The sequence below is a fragment of the Ranitomeya imitator genome, chromosome 4 (genome assembly GCF_032444005.1).
Source record: "Ranitomeya imitator isolate aRanImi1 chromosome 4, aRanImi1.pri, whole genome shotgun sequence".
Classification (NCBI taxonomy): domain Eukaryota; kingdom Metazoa; phylum Chordata; class Amphibia; order Anura; family Dendrobatidae; genus Ranitomeya; species Ranitomeya imitator.
The window spans coordinates 66,285,401-66,304,109 of record NC_091285.1 but is presented as its reverse complement, the minus strand read 5'-3'; the positions used below and the strand labels follow the sequence as shown (position 1 = coordinate 66,304,109).

Below are 18,709 nucleotides of genomic sequence, written 5' to 3'. Positions count from 1 at the left end.
TAATTTTTTCCATCTGCGGTCAATCTCCTAATAGGAGCTTTTCTCTTACATAGAGTAAAGCTGGATTCCAAGGAGATCACCACCAGGAAATCAATGAAAGTTTAGCAGGCTCACCTCTGCTTCATTCAGTCTCTACAGGACTGCCAGAGATGCCACAGTACAGCACTCATCTACAGCAGGTACCAAAGAACATGAGCGAGTACATAAGAGCACAACTATGCCAGACACGATCATTAAGGCGGGGAGCCTCACACAGTACATTGATGGAGTACCCTACCATCTTTCTTCACTGCTTCCTGAAAAATACTGATGCAATCCACACACAACAGCTTGTAATAAACACTCTTCAAACCACAGGTGGGGAATCTTTTTCTGCCAAGGGCCATTTGGATATTTACACCATCCTTCGGGGGCTGTACAAACTCCACCCACACAGAACATCCCGACTCTGGCACTGGTGTCAGGACGTACGCTTTCATTGCATGCCCTTCAGTGTTCAGTAGTGAACACTGCATGTGTGTGCTAACAGAGCAAGAAGAAATTAATGAGCCGATAATCAAAATACAGCTCCCTGCCCAAGAATACGATCCCTGAGAACCTGCTCGGGGGGCCTGATAAAAGGTCATCAAGGGCCGTAAATGGCCCTGGGGCCTGAGGTCCCCCACCCCTGATTTAAATGATGTCTCATCCGGTTTATGTTGGCCGTTCTGAGAGCATCATTAAGTAGGGGCAGAAATTACAAAGCTAATGCTGGACTCCTTGTAGCTTTGAAGAAAAAAAAAAATAAAAAAAATAAAAGATTGGCCTAGGGCAACCTACACCCCCCCCCCCCCCCCCCCCACCACCCTGCTCCAACAGCAGCCCAATGCCACCTCCACGCCCCACCCTTGCCAGCAGCCCAGAGCCTCCTGGCGCCCCCACCCTTGCCAGCAGCAGCCCAGAGCCTTCTTGCGCCCCCCACCCTTACCATCAGCAGCCCAGAGCCTCCTTGCACCCCCCACCCTTACCATCAGCAGCCCAGAGCCTCCTTGCGCCCCCACCCTTGCCAGCAGCAGCCCAGAGCCTCCTTGCACCCCCCACCCTTACCATCAGCAGCCCAGAGCCTCCTTGCACCCCCCACCCTTACCATCAGCAGCCCAGAGCCTCCTTGCGCCCCCCACCCTTGCCAGCAGCAGCCCAGAGCCTTCTTGCGCCCCCACTCTTGCCAGCAGCAGCCCAGAGCCTCCTTGCGCCCCCCACCCTTACCATCAGCAGCCCAGAGCCTCCTTGCACCCCCCACCCTTACCATCAGCAGCCCAGAGCCTCCTTGCGCCCCCCACCCTTGCCAGCAGCAGCCCAGAGCCTTCTTGCGCCCCCACTCTTGCCAGCAGCAGCCCAGAGCCTCCTTGCACCCCCCACCCTTACCATCAGCAGCCCAGAGCCTCCTTGCGCCCCCCACCCTTGCCAGCAGCAGCCCAAAGACTCCTTGCGCCCCCACCCTTGCCAGCAGCAGCCCAGAGCCTCCTTGCACCCCCCACCCTTTCCATCAGCAGCCCAGAGCCTCCTTGCGCCCCCCACCCTTACCATCAGCAGCCCAGAGCCTCCTTGCGCCCCCCACCCTTACCATCAGCAGCCCAGAGCCTCCTTGCGCCCCCCACCCTTGCCAGCAGCAGCCCAGAGCCTCCTTGCGCCCCCCCCCACCCTTGCCAGCAGCAGCCCAGAGCCTCCTTGCGCCCCCCACCCTTGCCAGCAGCAGCCCAGAGCCTCCTTGCGCCCCCCACCCTTGCCAGCAGCAGCCCAGAGCCTCCTTGCGCCCCCCACCCTTGCCAGCAGCAGCCCAGAGCCTCGTTGCGCCCCCCACCCTTGCCAGCAGCAGCCCAGAGCCTCCTTGCGTCCCTCACCCTTGCCAGCAGCAGCCCAGAGCCTCCTTGCGCCCCCCACCCTTGCCAGCAGCAGCCCAGAGCCTCCTTGCGCCCCCCACCCTTGCCAGCAGCAGCCCAGAGCCTCCTTGCGCCCCCCACCCTTGCCAGCAGCAGCCCAGAGCCTCCTTGCGCCCCCCACCCTTGCCAGCAGCAGCCCAGAGCCTCCTTGCGTCCCTCACCCTTGCCAGCAGCAGCCCAGAGCCTCCTTGCGCCCCCCACCCTTGCCAGCAGCAGCCCAGAGCCTCCTTGCGCCCCCCACCCTTGCCAGCAGCAGCCCAGAGCCTCCTTGCGCCCCCCACCCTTGCCAGCAGCAGCCCAGAGCCTCCTTGCGCCCCCCACCCTTGCCAGCAAAGCCCAGAGCCTCCTTGCGCCCCCCACCCTTGCCAGCAGCAGCCCAGAGCCTCCTTGCGCCCCCACCCTTGCCAGCAAAGCCCAGAGCCTCCTTGCGCCCCCCACCCTTGCCAGCAGCAGCCCAGAGCCTCCTTGCGCCCCCCACCCTTGCCAGCAGCAGCCCAGAGCCTCCTTGCGCCCCCCACCCTTGCCAGCAAAGCCCAGAGCCACCTTGCCCCGCCACTCACTAACAAAGCTAGGACCACCTTTTTTCCCCCCCTCACCAGTGGCTGCCCAGGACCACCTTCTCCCCCACCGGCCACATAATCCCTCCCTCCTAGAATCCTGATCCTGGTGGATTACAGCTATGGGCAGAACCAGGTTCAGGATCCATAACAGTAGGGCCGGGCGCCCCGCTACCATCACTAAGGTCCACAGTGGGAACATCACCTTACAGGGGTCTCTGACCCCAGAACCCCTCTAGTTTCTCATCTCTGTGCGGTGACCCTACAGAAGGGCTTGGTCTGCCTTGTGTCCCCCGCAGCCAGTGTGCACAGGCTCCTACCGGCTCAGCGGGGTCCGTATGCCCGTCACCAGAGGCCTGCGCCCGTACATACCGACGTGCTCGTTAAACCGCCTCAGCGGAGCCTTGGGAAAAGACATGTTCGCGGACTCCGGTCCCGGCCAATCGCCACCACAACCAGCAATTACCGGCTTCCCTGCTCTCTCTCCTCTTTAAAAACAGCGCAGAGAACAGTCCACCAATAGGAGACCTACTCCCGACTAGCAACGGGCGCTGCAGCCAATCAGGAATGTCTATCGGCCGTCCAATCACACGTTAGACCCAGCACTAAGTGGGTGTAGACTGATGCGCCTCAGGGGGCGCGGCGGGAAGTGAACTCTATGGGGCTGTATTACATTAGATTAGTCCGGAAGATTCGCGCTTCTATTGGTTGGACCTATGACAGACATCTTTCTTAACCAATAGGAGACGCAGTAATAAGCGTCGCCGTGACAGCAGAGGGCATCGCCCCTCCTCAGTGTATAATATGGTGTATCTGGCTATAAAGCTTTCCTCCTACATAAACATAGAACGGTCATTCGGTATACACGGTGTATCACGTAATTCTCGGTTCATTTGACGTTTCAACGGGTAGTGCAGTGATAGGACGCGCATGCGCACATGGTCTCCCTGCGCTGACTGCATGGGATGGCGGTGAATTTCGAGGAGCGGAGCGGGGTGGTGCCGTGCCAGACTCCGTGGGGCTGCTGGTACCAGACCATGGAGGAGGTGCACATAGAGGTGCAGGTGCCCCCCGGGACCCAGAGCCGGGACGTGCGCTGTAAGCTGGGGATCCGGGAGCTGGCGCTGGCCGTGCGGGACACCGTCTTCCTCCAGGTGCGGACCCTCCGGCACTAGTTGGTGCGGTTTTTTCCGCAGCATGTGAGTGCCCTCAGGCTCAGTCACACATGCGGCTTCCCCTGTACTGTAGACAGATGACACATTTCACACAACCTGTTATTTGTAAGCAGTTTCTGTACTGGCAAGAAAAAATGGCTGCAGTAAAAGAAACGCTGCAAAAACGCATCATGTGAACATGGTCGTATAGTGTTATGTCCTCCTTCAGTCTGGAGAACAAAGTGTCGCCATTGTCTGAGACGTAGCTCTGCTCCTTTGGTCGATGGAGCCGTGTGTTCCCAGCTGATATTTTTACTGGAACCATTGTGAGGTACGAACGACGTTTTGATCACTTTTTATTGTACTTTTTGTGAGTCGGGTGGTGACTGAAAAATGCCCTTTTTTCACTGTTCAACACGTCCCATCCGCTGTAGATGTCGCAGCTGCTGTGGAACATGTGCCCTAAAATATGTCCAAATAGGGAGGACACCCCGGGTGCCCTCACCCCAGCCCATTGTTATCTTACCAGGGGCATCATATTGAACACCTGCTAGCGTCTTCCTCACATAATGTGGAACATTCTGAGACGTTGTGCCTGTTCCAATGAAATTGTAAAATCCAAATACGTGCACGAAGGAGCCACGCTGACACACTGAGCATCATAGATCTTTCTTTATTGCCTCATTCGGTCAGCCTTTATATAGGTTGTTAGTATTCATACGCTAACAATGTGATATTCTGGATTCCCAGCAGGGGTCTTTGTCAGGCCCCCAGCTGCCACCCTCCTGTCATGGGGAGCCGATTGGCCCTACTGCACCAGTCCCTGTAGATGCCAGTGTTGGTGATTGAGCCGGCTCTGTACGCACCACCCCGACTGTGCGATTTGTGCCAACGCGCCAGACTTCAGCGCATATTTTCCCACTGCAGCCTTGGAAATAAAGCTGAACTTTGCACATCTGTGGTGGCCATTTTGATACCTGAGGAACACCAATAATTCTGAAACAAGGGCGTGATTCATCAAAGCTTTTATGAATTTAGTCGTAAAAACCTTTAAAAAATTTGGCGCAACTTAATGCGCCAAAATCACGCCAAGGAAACTCAAGAGCACCACTTTCCGGGAGGATTTTGACGGCCTTTCCATTGCCCAGGGAAAAAGCCTCCCAGACTACTGGGAACGTTGGCCAGGATGGCACAAACCCAAGTAAACGGGCACACTTCACCATCTGTTTCTGTGACTCCCGTACCTTCTCCTGTTCATTGTAGACATGTAATAAGTTCTTTATAATGGGGTCCAGAAGATCCACAAAGTAAGAGGGGCCTTGTGACCCCATTAGCGCTCACTGCACAGATATGTAATAATCAGCATCCCCCCAGTCAGGATGTGTAATTCCTAGAAGTGTCACACGGGGCTTGGATGTAGGGCTGGGCGATTAAACTGATTAATTTGAATAATTCACCATTGGATGCCTGCATGATTTTTTTATTTTTTACAAAATTGACAATTAGATTTTTAGCTCCACCCCCTCTTCTGTCGTTGGCGGAACAGGCAATTTAGGCGGGAAAACAGTAGCCCACACTACAGTTTTTTGTGTATATTGACAGTAAGCTGCTAATCAGTGCTGGTGGTATGGATGGACCAGAGAGCACATGAGCACCAGTCCGGGCAGTGATGATCTCCTGCTGATAAAACACTCATTGTATGAAAACGGCACGCAGCCTAGTAAGTGACACATTGCTCATATCAGTGTCTCAGCCTCTACCTCGTTCTGCCCTCAGATTACATAGCAGAATTCTGTCAGATTCCCTTTAAAGCCCCATGTGAAATTATTCTAAGTATGTGTCTATTATACTTATTTTGGTCTTTTTTACTCCTTTTTGTGTATTTGGACCATTATTAAGTGGCTTCTTTTCATGTCATATCTAAAAAATACTATAATTTTATGATGTGATTTTTGGGGGGTTATTGGACTTGTCTACAAAAGGAGCATGACATTTCCTTGTAAAATGGGAAAGAAGATACAACACAATTACTTTGGCACAATCCTGGTATTGATCGAAGTAAATTACGAACTATAAGAGGTTTTCTGGGATTTTTTCAAAAATTGCGATAGAGCAGGAGAATGTTCTAAACTCCTGAAACAGCTATTATTTTTTGTCCTTGGATCAATCTCGCTCCGGGCTAAAGAGCTAAAGTCTAACTTCAACCTTAAAAACTATCTTACTACGTTACTCCGGTCTTGCAGTGGTGAAGACCCATCCATTAGTCATGTGACCATTGCAGCCAGTCACTGCGCTGTGCAAACGACACTGCTGAAGCTATTGATTGGCTGCAGCGGTGATGTGACTGATGGACTGGTGGGGGCCTCTAGAGAGCCTATTTTATGACTTCTGTACATTCGTAACTTTCCCTGTAAATCCAGTAATAAGGAGCAATTGTCTGCCTTCCCCTGAAACCACTCGTCATTGTGCTCGGAGCTAGTACATCACGGCTTCTTGTTTTTCAGGGCCGGCTGTATGACGCCACCATCAGTGATGAAAGCACTTGGACATTGGGTAAGAGCAGAGCTCACTTTCTTACATGGATAGATGAAAAGTGAAGGAGTTGAAAAAGGTTTTAGAGAACTTGGTAAATGTGACCGAATACATTGTGATTTACAAAAAATCAATATCCAATGCTTTATTTTCTGTGCTTATTGCAAGTGAAATTGAGAACTGCTCTAGTAAGTGCATTAAAGGGTTAATCTGAAAGCCAAAAGTAAATTTAAATTATTAAATGAATTAAATTAAAGAATAACTTTTGTAATTTAGGTCATGGTTACTGACATCTGCCGTACATGTACGTCACAGGTTGGTAGCGGGTATATGGAGTGGGCTCACGGGGGGTACTCGCCCCAATGGACCTGCCTCTAACAATCGGGGGTGGTGTGAAGATCCGCCCCGTGTTTGTTAACCTGTTAAATGCCACTGTTAAACTCTTAAAGCAGCAGCGTTAGCAGCTCCCCGGCTTGGGGGCGCATTGAATCTACACGTCCTTAACGTAATCACGGGTGACTGATCGGTTACTGTGACAGCCAGGGGCCTGTTGAAGATCTCTATGCTTGTCATTACTAAGCCCCCTAGAAACCCTACCTGCGGCCAGGTCAACCCTGAGATGACTTACTGTAGAATACCCCGGGCAGAATGCTATATAGGTATGAAGGGAAAATACACCTGTATACGGACCATACCCATATAATAATGCTGAACACATATCATCCGATCGCACATGCCCAATGGCCTCAAGGAGGTAAGAATCTTTTCTACACCCTGAGAATGCAGACTATGTACTGGAGGATAAGGTGGACCCAGAGTTCTTGTTATGTAGTAAACCTATAGTGATTGATAATATGTCAGGGAGTTGGACATACGCTCACAATACAGCCTCCATACGGATAATACAGAGACACAGGAACATCTTAAGGAATGATAGCCCAAAAATAAGACATGAAACATAATATCTAAAGAGTACTTACAGTGCCTACAAGTAGTATTCAACCCCCTGCAGATTTAGCAGGTTTACACATTTGGAATTTACTTGGCATTGTGACATTTGGACTGTAGATCAGCCTGGAAGTGTGAAATGCACTGCAGCAAAAAAGAATGTTATTTCTTTGTTTATTTTTTTTTTTTTAAATTGTGAAAAGTCTTTTCAGAGGGTCATTTATTATTCAACCCCTCAACCCACCAGAATTCTGTTTGGTTCCCCTAAAGTATTAAGAAGTAGTTCAGGCACAAAGAACAATGAGCTTCACATGTTTGGATTAATTATCTCTTTTTCCAGCCTTTTCTGACTATTTAAGACCCTCCCCAAACTTGTGAACAGCACTAACATGGTCAACATGAGAAAGACAAAGGAGCATTTCATGTCCATCAGAGACAAGATCGTGGAGGGTCACAAGGCTGGCAAGGGGTACAAAACCCTTTCCAAGGAGTTGGGCCTACCTGTCTCCACTGTTGGGAGCATCATCCGGAAGTGGAAGGCTTATGGAACTACTGTTAGCCTTCCACAGCCTGGACAGCCTTTGAAAGTTTCCTCCTGTGCCGAGGCCAGGCTTGTCCGAAGAGTCAAGGCTAACCCAAGGACAACAAGGAAGGAGCTCCGGGAAGATCTCATGGCAGTGGGGACATTGGTTTCAGTCAATACCATAAGTAACATACTCCACCGCAATGGTCTCCATTCCAGACGAGCCCGTAAGGTACCTTTACTTTCAAAGCGTCATGTCAAGGCTCGTCTACAGTTTGCTCATGATCACTTGGAGGACTCTGAGACTGACTGGTTAAAGGTTCTCTGGTCTGATGAGACCAAGATCGAGATCTTTGGTGCCAACCACACACGTTACGTTTGGAGACTGGATGGCACTGCATACGACCCCAAGAATACCATCCCTACAGTCAAGCATGGTGGTGGCAGCATCATGCTGTGGGGCTGTTTCTCAGCCAAGGGGCCTGGCCATCTGGTCCGCATCCATGGGAAGATGGATAGCACGGCCTACCTGGAGATTTTGGCCAAGAACCTCCGCTCCTCCATCAAGGATCTTAAGATGGGTCGTCATTTCATCTTCCAACAAGACAACGACCCAAAGCACACAGCCAAGAAAACCAAGGCCTGGTTCAAGAGGCAAAATATCAAGGTGTTGCAGTGGCCTAGTCAGTCTCCTGACCTTAACCCAATTGAAAACTTGTGGAAGGAGCTCAAGATTAAAGTCCACATGAGACACCCAAAGAACCTAGATAACTTGGAGAAGATCTGCATGGAGGAGTGGGCCAAGATAACTCCAGAGACCTGTGCCGGCCTGATCAGGTCTTATAAAAGACGATTATTAGCTGTAATTGCAAACAAAGGTTATTCCACAAAATATTAAACCTAGGGGTTGAATAATAAATGACCCACACTTTTATGTTTAAAAGTTATAAAAATTTAACTGAGCAACAAAACTTTTTGGTTTGTAAGATTTATGCATCTGTTAATAAATCCTGCTCTTGTTTGAAGTTTGAAGGCTCTAACTTATTTGCATCGTATTAAACCTGCTAAATCTGCAGGGGGTTGAATACTACTTGTAGGCACTGTATCCTCATTAATGATCTCGTTTTCATCCCTACGTATTTCCCCCCTCTAATGATAGGGGTTCATCAGAGGATCCAGACAAGTAGAGGAAGTTTCACAACAGTGCATTCTTCCCAGTGGAGGTGAGGATGTGACCTATACCAGGGGTGGGCAATTAATTTTCCCGAGGGGCCACATATGAGACCATGACTGTTGCCCTCACATAGCCTCCTGTGTAGAGTATGTACCCCCGCATAGCCTCCTGTGTAGAGTATGTACCCCCTCATAGCCTCCTGTGTACAGTATGTGCCCCTGCATAGCCTCCTGTGTACAGTATGTGCCCTCACATAGCCTCCCGTGTACAGTATGTGCCCCCGCATAGCCTCCCGTGTACAGTATGTGCCCCCGCATAGCCTCCCGTGTACAGTATGTGCCCCCGCATAGCCTCCCGTGTACAGTATGTGCCCCCGCATAGCCTCCCGTGTACAGTATGTGCCCTCGCATAGCCTCCCGTGTACAGTATGTGCCCCCTCATAGCCTCCCGTGTACAGTATGTGCCCCCGCATAGCCTCCCGTGTACAGTATGTGCCCTCGCATAGCCTCCCGTGTACAGTATGTGCCCCCTCATAGCCTTCCGTGTACAGTATGTGCCCCCGCATAGCCTCCCGTGTACAGTATGTGCCCCCGCATAGCCTCCCGTGTACAGTATGTGCCCCCGCATAGCCTCCAGTGTACAGTATGTGCCCCTGCATAGCCTCCCGTGTACAGTATGAGCCCCTCATAGTCTCCCGTGCACAGTGTGAGCCTCATGTACAGCATGTGCCATATGTAGCCTCCCATTTACAGCATGAGCCCCACGCAGCCTCTGATATACAGCATGTGCCCCACATAGCCCCCCATTATACATCACGTGCCCCACGTAGCCCCCCTAATACAGCATGTGCTTCATGTAGTCACCGTTATGCAGCATGTGTCCCACGTAGCCCATCGTAACACAGCATGTGCTTCACGTAGACCCCTATATACAACATTTACCCCACACAGCCTCCTATACACAGTATGCGCTTCACATAGTGCCCTAAATACAGCATGTGTCCAAGTAGCCCCCTATGTAAGGTATGAGCCTATATAGCCTCTTATATACAACATAAGCCCCACATAGCCCCCTATATACAGTATGAGCCCCCCTTTATACAGTATGAGCCTCACACAGCCTCCTATATACATAGAAAAATCCCATATACATGGGGAAAAACCCAACACATGCTCTGCTCTCTCCTATGCACGTGACTCCGCCGTGCACAGCTGACACGATCCGACATTGTCATCACTACTGGCTCACAGGCTGAATGGTGGAGGATGGAGCCAGCGGCCCTGTCCTCCACCATTGTATTCATCCAGAGGACGCGGAGAACGGTGACCATGAGGGGCAGATAGACGGAGGGCACGGTGCGGTCTGTGGGGCCCCTGTTTCAGCCATTCATCTGTGAGGGCCAGACTGAAACGGCCCGAGGGCCGGATGTGGCCCGCGGGGAGCACTTTGCTCAGGTCTGGTCTATACAGATTGTAGGTAACTTTAAAGGCAGAAATAGTTCTGGAATTCTTGGTATGATTTTTCATATCACAAACGCCTGGCGTTTACCAGGGATGTGTAGATTTTTACTTCTGCTGTATGAGAAACAGAAGGCTTGTATGTCGGGCTTTAGAAATACATTTTACATTTTATGAAAGTTTTTATATATTTTTTCTTGCATAGATTGATGAGCATGCTTTAGGGTATGTGCACACGTCAGAATTTCTTGCAGAAATTTTCCTGACAAAAAACGGACATTTCTGCCAGAAATCCGCATGTGTTTTTTTCGCGTTTTTGACGTGTTTTTTGTGTGTTTTTTTCCCAAATGCATAGAATAGCGGGAAAAACGCAGAAAATATGCAAAATTAATGAACATGCTGCTTTTTTTTTACCGCAATGCGTTTTTTTTCGCGGAAAAAACGCATCATGTGCACAAAACATGCAGAATGCATTCTAAATGATAGGATGCATAATGTATGCATTTTTAATGAGCTTTATCGCGAAAAAATACAAAAAAAAAAAACGCAAAAAAACCTGAACGTGTGCACATAGCCTTACTGTCCAGTGGAAATAACTGCAAACATACTCACCAGGCAAACACTCCCATTCTGTTTAGTGTCATTAATTATTTATTTTCTCTCTTTTTTTGATGAAGAGGACAAGAAACTTATTCGAATAGTTCTAGCCAAGTCTAACCGGGATGCTGGCAATTGTTGGCCGTCGTTACTAGAAGGAGAGTACTCGGCTGATCCGTGGGTTCAAGAGGAGATGCAGAAAAAGCTGACGCTGGAGAGATTCCAGAGAGAGGTAATGATCCTGGAGAACAGTTACTCACAGTAACACTCGCAGCTTTCTATACTGCGACACTGTGCTGTGTATGTGGCCAACAAAGAGGAGTGTGTCCGTGGGATTCTGTGTGAGCATTTCTCCATCTTAGCTGTACGAATTAAAGGGGCTGTTCAGCAGCACACATTTCTACACCACACCTGTCTATCACTATGGGGGGACACAGGCACCACACCTGTCTATCACTATGGGGGGACACAGGCACCACACCTGTCTATCACTATGGGGGGACACAGGCACCACACCTGTCTATCACTATGGGGGGACACGGGCACCACACCTGTCTATCACTATGGGGGAACACGGGCACCACACCTGTCTATCACTATGGGGGGACACGGGCACCACACCTGTCTATCACTATGGGGGAACACGGGCACCACACCTGTCTATCACTATGGGGGAACACGGGCACCACACCTGTCTATCACTATGGGGGGACACGGGCACCACACCTGTCTATCACTATGGGGGAACACGGGCACCACACCTGTCTATCACTATGGGGGAACACGGGCACCACACCTGTCTATCACTATGGGGGGACACGGGCACCACACCTGTCTATCACTATGGGGGGACACGGGCACCACATCTGTCTATCACTATGGGGGGACACGGGCACCACACCTGTCTATCACTATGAGGGGACACGGGCACCACACCTGTCTATCACTATGGGGGGACACAGGCACCACACCTGTCTATCACTATGGGGGACACGGGCACCACACCTGTCTATCACTATGGGGGGACACGGGCACCACATCTGTCTATCACTATGGGGGGACACGGGCACCACACCTGTCTATCACTATGAGGGGACACGGGCACCACATCTGTCTATCACTATGGGGGGACACGGGCACCACATCTGTCTATCACTATGGGGGGACACGGGCACCACACCTGTCTATCACTATGGGGGGACACGGGCACCACACCTGTCTATCACTATGGGGGGACACAGGCACCACACCTGTCTATCACTATGGGGGGACACGGGCACCACACCTGTCTATCACTATGAGGGGACACGGGCACCACACCTGTCTATCACTATGGGGGGACACGGGCACCACACCTGTCTATCACTATGGGGGACACGGGCACCACACCTGTCTATCACTATGGGGGGACACGGGCACCACATCTGTCTATCACTATGGGGGGACAGAGGCACCACACCTGTCTATCACTATGGGGGGACACGGGCACCACATCTGTCTATCACTATGGGGGGACACGGGCACCACACCTGTCTATCACTATGGGGGACATGGGCACCACACCTGTCTATCACTATGGGGGGACACGGGCACCACACCTGTCTATCACTATGGGGGGACACGGGCACCACACCTGTCTATCACTATGGGGGGACACGGGCACCACACGTTTCTATCACTATGAGGGGACACGGGCACCACACCTGTCTATCACTATGAGGGGACACGGTGCAGGGGGAATGCGGAGTCCGTTGTGTAGTTATTACTGTCAGACAGCTGTCGTCACATCACCATCGTGCATTACCAATAACTGATTAGATACACCATGATTGTTAATTTTACATTTGGTGTTATATCTGTTTGTTAACTCTTTCTCTTAGGGTCATAGTAGTTCTTCCTACATACTGGATTCCACATGAACAATCCATTTACCAAAATAGGAGGACAACAGGAGCGTTTTAATAAAAATTACAAAATTTATTAGAAAAATACATTAAAATTATAACACACTTAAAAACCACCAAGTGAAAACACCATGAGATAGCCACGATACCCATGTCCTTGCTAATAACCATTACTATAGCACAGGATGATTACATATAATAGTGTTTAAGTACGGTACATGAGCTATGAACTTCCAAAGTCCCCCCAAAAAGAACCAAGCCGTAAAGTTAGCAATTGTAACCCATCTATAACAATCATGCCTAAACCGGCTTATTTCAATGTGGTTGTAACACTACAGCGGCCCAGAAATGGGGGATAGCACTAAGGAAGGTACCTAGGGAGACATGCGTGCGGAGCCAACTGGCGTGACAAAAGCACTCCCCATCTGGGTAACACCCATAGCCCCGATCTTACCAGGTACTGGATATCCCTGAATTAGGCGCAGCCCCCGACGCGCGTTTCGCTATTCATGTGATCGCTTCTTCAAGGGGAGGTGTTCCTTCCTACCAAGCTAGGACCTTTTATGCCAAAATTCCCTGATCACCTGGTGATCACATGATCAGGCAGCTCTCAGGAGCCATGTGTGAGCGGCGCATGCACCCGCGGCTACCGACCTCGCCGCCACCCAGCCCGGCCAGCGTCCGGAGCCCAGCGAGCAGGAGCACAATGATTGCCATGACAACCCAGTCGCTAACCACAGACGCCGAGCATGGGAGGCGCAGGGAAGGGAGAAAGCGGATGCATGCACACCACAGCCCCAGCTTACAGAGGATTCTGCACCAGGCATTCGAGGACGGCATAATAAATTAAAAAAGTACTTGATGGCCTGTTGGTGGAATTTCCTAAGGTTCCGACATTTTACCTCCTTCCAAAAATCCACAAGGACCCTGTCAACCCTCCTGGACGTTCGATTGTGTCAGGGATTCAGGGGTTATGTGACCCCATTTGTAAGTTTATAGATTTCTATTTGAAAACATTGGTGGAAACTTTGCCATCCTTTGTTAAGGACACAACGGACGTCCTAACCAGGGTTGATGGGGTCTTTGTGGAGAGGGGGACTTTACTTGTAACAGCGGATGTAGAGGCCCTTTATACCTGTATCGACCACGCCGATGGCCTGCAAGCGGTCCATACCTGGTAAGATCGGGGCTCTGGGTGTTACCCAGATGGGGAGTGCTTTTGTCACGCCAGTTGGCTCCGCACGCATGTCTCCCTAGGTACCTTCCTTAGTGCTATCCCCCATTTCTGGGCCGCTGTAGTGTTACAACCACATTGAAATAAGCCGGTTTAGGCATGATTGTTATAGATGGGTTACAATTGCTAACTTTACGGCTTGGTTCTTTTTGGGGGGACTTTGGAAGTTCATAGCTCATGTACCGTACTTAAACACTATTATATGTAATCATCCTGTGCTATAGTAATGGTTATTAGCAAGGACATGGGTATCGTGGCTATCTCATGGTGTTTTCACTTGGTGGTTTTTAAGTGTGTTATAATTTTAATGTAATGTTCTAATAAATTTTGTAATTTTTATTAAAACGCTCCTGTTGTCCTCCTATTTTGGTACATGTGTATTGGGAGTGGTATAACATAGGGGCCGGGATATATGTCTCGATCACTGTTCATTATGAGTCTGGGTTTATGTGCAGTCATGAATAATCCATTGCATAAATAACAAAATTGCTCCCTCAATTTTAAAAAATGTTTAATTTGAAAAAAATCCCCTGCATTGTTACACTTAACTGTTTTTTTGTCTGTGGGTGATCACTTCACATCTGTCAAACTTTTCTTTCCCGCATTTATAAACCCCTTATATATTTAACCAATTATTTTTAGTACGATTAATGACCAGGTTTGGCCGATGCGAGTTACAGCCACCACCTTTCAGGGCTGATATACTGCATTCTATAATGCTGTATATCTGCCCCCGATCCAGCCTGCACAAAAAGAAAAATAACTTTTATTATACTCACCTGGGGGACGGTCCGATCCGATGGGTGTCACAGGTCCTGGTCCGGCACCTCCCATCTTCTTGTCATGCCGTCCTCCTGCTTGCTTCATGGCTCCCCGGCATCGAGCTCCTGCGCAGGCATACTTATCTGCCCTGTTGAGGGCAGAGCAAATTTCTGCAGTGCGCAGGCGCTGGGCCTCTCTGACCTTTCCCGGCGCCTGCGCACTGTAGTACTTTGCTCTGCCCTCAACAGGGCAGATAAGAACGCCTGCACAGGAGCACGATGCCATAGAACCTGTATTAATGATTCGTGTCGCATCATGTACATGAAGCAAGCAGGATGGCGGCATCACAAGAAGATGAGAGGCGCTGGACCAGGACCTGCGACACCCATTGGACCGGACTGCCCCCCAGGTGAATATAATAAAAGTTATTCTTCTCTTTCAGGTCGGATCTGGGCTTATATACAGCATTATAGAATACTGTAGATAAGCCCTGAAAGGCAGTGGCCGTATCTCGTATTAGCCAAACCTGGTGACAGGTCTGACACACAGTCTGCGGGCACCACTGCTTTTTCCATCTGATGGTTGTTGCTGCCATTGATTGTATCTTGTTGTGATGATCCATGAAGACTATGCACAATTTCTCCATATGGACTCATACTTACCTTAAAGCTTTTTGGATTATTTATTGAGCACTTGGCAAATATTGCTTTTCCATTTATACTTGCCAGTGATTTACCGTAATTTGGCAGTAAATCCCTTTTTTTTACTCTGGTTTTATATTTTGTTTATTTCAATACCTGTTTAATAAAAATGTCTGATTTTTATTGTTAATGGGAGTACCCTCTTTTTCAGTTCAATGTTTTATTTCTACTCCCATGGACTTCTAGGTTCCTTTTAGGCTATAAGATTTGAAATTTTGCATATTTAAAAAAGTTATTTTCCTTAAAAAAAAAATTGTAAATAATTAGTACACCCGAATGAAAGTCTTAGGAGCAAAACTGAAGTTTAGACTTAAAAAATTCTACTCAACAAGAAGTCAGCCACAGGTAAAACTAATTATTCATTAAACAGATGACTGTCACAGAGTGTTCCTAAATAGTGAATATCAAACGTGCTCGGATACCGTCTTATCCTAGTATCTTGGGCGTGCTCGGATAATATATTCGAGTTCCTGCAGCTGCATGTTTTGTGACTGTAGACAGCTGCAACACATACAGGGATTGCTCCCGCTTGTGTTATGGCTGTCCACCTTCACAAAACATGCAGCCTCAGGGACTCGAATATAATATCTGAACATGCCCAAGATACTAGGATAAGACGGTGTCCAAGGACGTTCGCTTATCACCACTATTCCTTAACAAAGAAAACCGCTTCACATTTCATGCTATCAGTAATGGTACCATGTAGAAGAGAAATGTCACAAGATCTGAAAAAGGAACTCATTTCTTTAAACAAGGAAGGTGACGGCTACAAGATTAGCAAAGTAAAGCTTAGCAAATGTGATACAAAAATGTAACAACGATAGAACTACAGCCATCTCCCAGAAGTTAACACCTAAGCAGCACCGTCTTCTGATGAGAAGGTTGACATTAGCGGTTTTACCCAGAGTTTTTCTACCTAGTACAGAATTGTACATTTTGTTTCCTCAGCTGACATAGGTAAATGGCTGTGGGAAGAAATTCTATAGTGCTTTGAGTCTTCTAGGAAACTTCAGGATGTTTTGTCAGCCTCCATGCTGGATCTCGTTGAAGTTCTTCCTCCCTTATGATGCCTATAATTGTGTAAGGCCGGGATCACACATGCAAGAAACATGTCCGTGTCTCGCATGTGAAACCCAAGCTCTGGCACCGGCACTGTGGAGCGGAGCGTGCGGCCGCATAGGAACACATGGAGCCGCACGCTCCGCTCCACAGTGCCAGCGCCAGAGCTTGGATTTCACATGCGAGACACGGACGTGTTTCTCGCATGTGTGATCCCGGTCTAAGAGACATGGCTTAGATTAGTAATGAAACCCCCATAATTCCTCATAGGAACTCTGCATTTCCATTGATACAGCTGCACATGTTTCCTGTTTTGTGGATTGAAAACAATGTTTGGAAGCACAGCAGATAACGGCACAGTGATAAGTCCCATTGTGTGTGACTAAAGGTACCGTTACACTAAACGACTTACCAACGATCACGAACAGCGATATGACCTGGCCGTGATCGTTGGTAAGTCGTTGTGTGGTCGCTGGGGAGCTGTCACACAGACAGCTCTCTCCAGCGACCAACGATCCGGGGAACGACTTTGGCATCGTTGAAACTGTCTTCAACGATGCCGAAGTCCCCGGGTAACCAGGGTAAACATCGGGTTACTAAGTGCAGGGCCGCGCTTAGTAACCCGATATTTACCCTGGTTACCATTGTAAAAGTTAAAAAAAACACTACATACTCACATTTCGAGGTGTGTCACGTCCCCCGCCGTCAGCTTCCCGCACTGACTGTGTCAGCGGCGCCGGCCGTAAAGCAGAGCACAGCGGTGACGTCACCGCTGTGCTCTGCTTTACGGCCAGCGCTGACACAGTTAGTGCGGGAAGCTGACGGCGGGGGACATGACAGACATCAGAATGTAAGTATGTACTGTTTTTTTTTTTTTTTTTACTTTTACAATGGTAACCAGGGTAAATATCGGGTTACTAAGCGCGGCCCTGCGCTTAGTAACCAGATATTTACCCTGGTTACAAGTGAACACCTCGCTGGATCGGTGTCACACATGCTGATCCAGCGATGACAGCGGGTGATCAGCGACCAAAAAAAGGTCCTGATCATTCCCCACGACCAACGATCTCCCAGCAGGGGCCTGATCGTTGGTCGCTGTCACACAATAACGAGATCGTTAGCAAGATAGTTGCTACGTCACAAAAAGCATGACGTTGCAACGATATCGTTAACAATATCGTTATGTGTGAAGGTACCTTAAGCTACCTCGTAGTTCAAGCTGCAAATTCGCAAAGTGCTTTCTCAAGAACCTTTGGGGTCAGCCTCGAATTATTGCTTCAGATTCCACTTAAAATCCACTTTGAATATTTTCACAGGAGCAGTCTACTCGCACCTACTCATAACAGGTTATTAAATCAGTAACCCATTGTTCTTGTGTCTCTTTCAGAATCCTGGATTTGACTTCAGTGGAGCAGAAATTTCAGGAAACTACAGCAAAGGAGGGCCAGACTTCTCCAATTTACAAAAATAAACTCATTTCTTAAAGGGAACCTGTCACCCCGTTTTTTCAGATTGAGATAAAAATACTGTTAAATAGGGCCTGCGCTGTGCGTTACAATAGTGTATGTAGTGTACCCTGATTCCCCACCTATGCTGCGAAATACATTACCAAAGTCGCCGTTTTCGCCTGTCAATCAGGCTGGTCAGGTGGGCGTGGTGACATCGCTGTTTCTTCCCCAGATTTCCGTTGGTGGCGTAGTGGTGTGCGCATGTCCAAGTTCCGAATCCACTGCGCGCAGGTGAAGAAAAAGCGCGCGATCTGCGCTATTACCCTTGTCATCGGTGGGGGCGGCCATTTTCCTGAGGCCGCGCGTGCGCAGATGGAGTGCTCTGCTGCACGGGGCTTCAGGAAAATGGCCGCGGGATGCCGCGCGTGCGCAGATGGAGATCACGTCGGCCATTTTCCCAAAGCCGAGTTTGCATCTCGGCTTCAGGAAAATGGCCGCCGCGATCTCCATCTGCGCACGCGCGGCACCCCGCGGCCATTTTCCTGAAGCCCCGTGCAGCAGAGCACTCCATCTGCGCACGCGCGGCCTCAGGAAGATGGCCGCCCCCACCGATGACAAGGGTAATAGCGCAGATCGCGCGCTTTTTCTTCACCTGCGCGCAGTGGATTTGGAACTTGGATATGCGCACACCACTACGCCACCAACGGAAAGCTGGGGAAGAAACAGCGATGTCACCACAC

At 49.5% G+C, this 18,709-nt stretch overlaps 2 protein-coding genes across 2 annotated transcripts in view; one reads left to right on the top strand and one right to left on the bottom strand.

Moving 5' to 3' along the window:
- Positions 1-2,979, bottom strand: part of HMMR (hyaluronan mediated motility receptor) — a 65,075-nt gene extending 62,096 nt beyond the window's left edge. Inside the window, exon 1 of the mRNA XM_069763796.1 lies at positions 2,849-2,979. Coding sequence (XP_069619897.1) covers positions 2,849-2,894 — 46 coding nt within the window. The 5' untranslated portion in view covers positions 2,895-2,979. The remainder of the gene's footprint in view (positions 1-2,848) is intronic.
- Positions 2,980-3,318: 339 nt separating this feature from the next.
- Positions 3,319-18,011, top strand: NUDCD2 (NudC domain containing 2). The gene is made up of 4 exons (XM_069763795.1): positions 3,319-3,630; positions 6,135-6,183; positions 10,942-11,093; positions 17,909-18,011. The coding sequence occupies exons 1-4, from the start codon at positions 3,442-3,444 to the stop codon at positions 17,990-17,992; spliced, it is 474 nt and encodes a 157-aa protein (XP_069619896.1). The 5' UTR covers positions 3,319-3,441; the 3' UTR covers positions 17,993-18,011.
- Positions 18,012-18,709: the final 698 nt, after the last annotated feature.

What these genes read in the sequence shown, in the direction of transcription:
- NUDCD2 (XM_069763795.1), top strand. Translation starts at nt 3,442, where the DNA reads ATGGCGGTGAATTTCGAGGAGCGGAGCGGGGTGGTGCCGTGCCAGACT. An exon ending in GGGACACCGTCTTCCTCCAG is followed by an intron (nt 3,631 to 6,134) that starts GTGCGGACCCTC and finishes CTTGTTTTTCAG; the next exon opens with GGCCGGCTGTATGACGCCAC. An exon ending in TGAAAGCACTTGGACATTGG is followed by an intron (nt 6,184 to 10,941) that starts GTAAGAGCAGAG and finishes TTTTTGATGAAG; the next exon opens with AGGACAAGAAACTTATTCGA.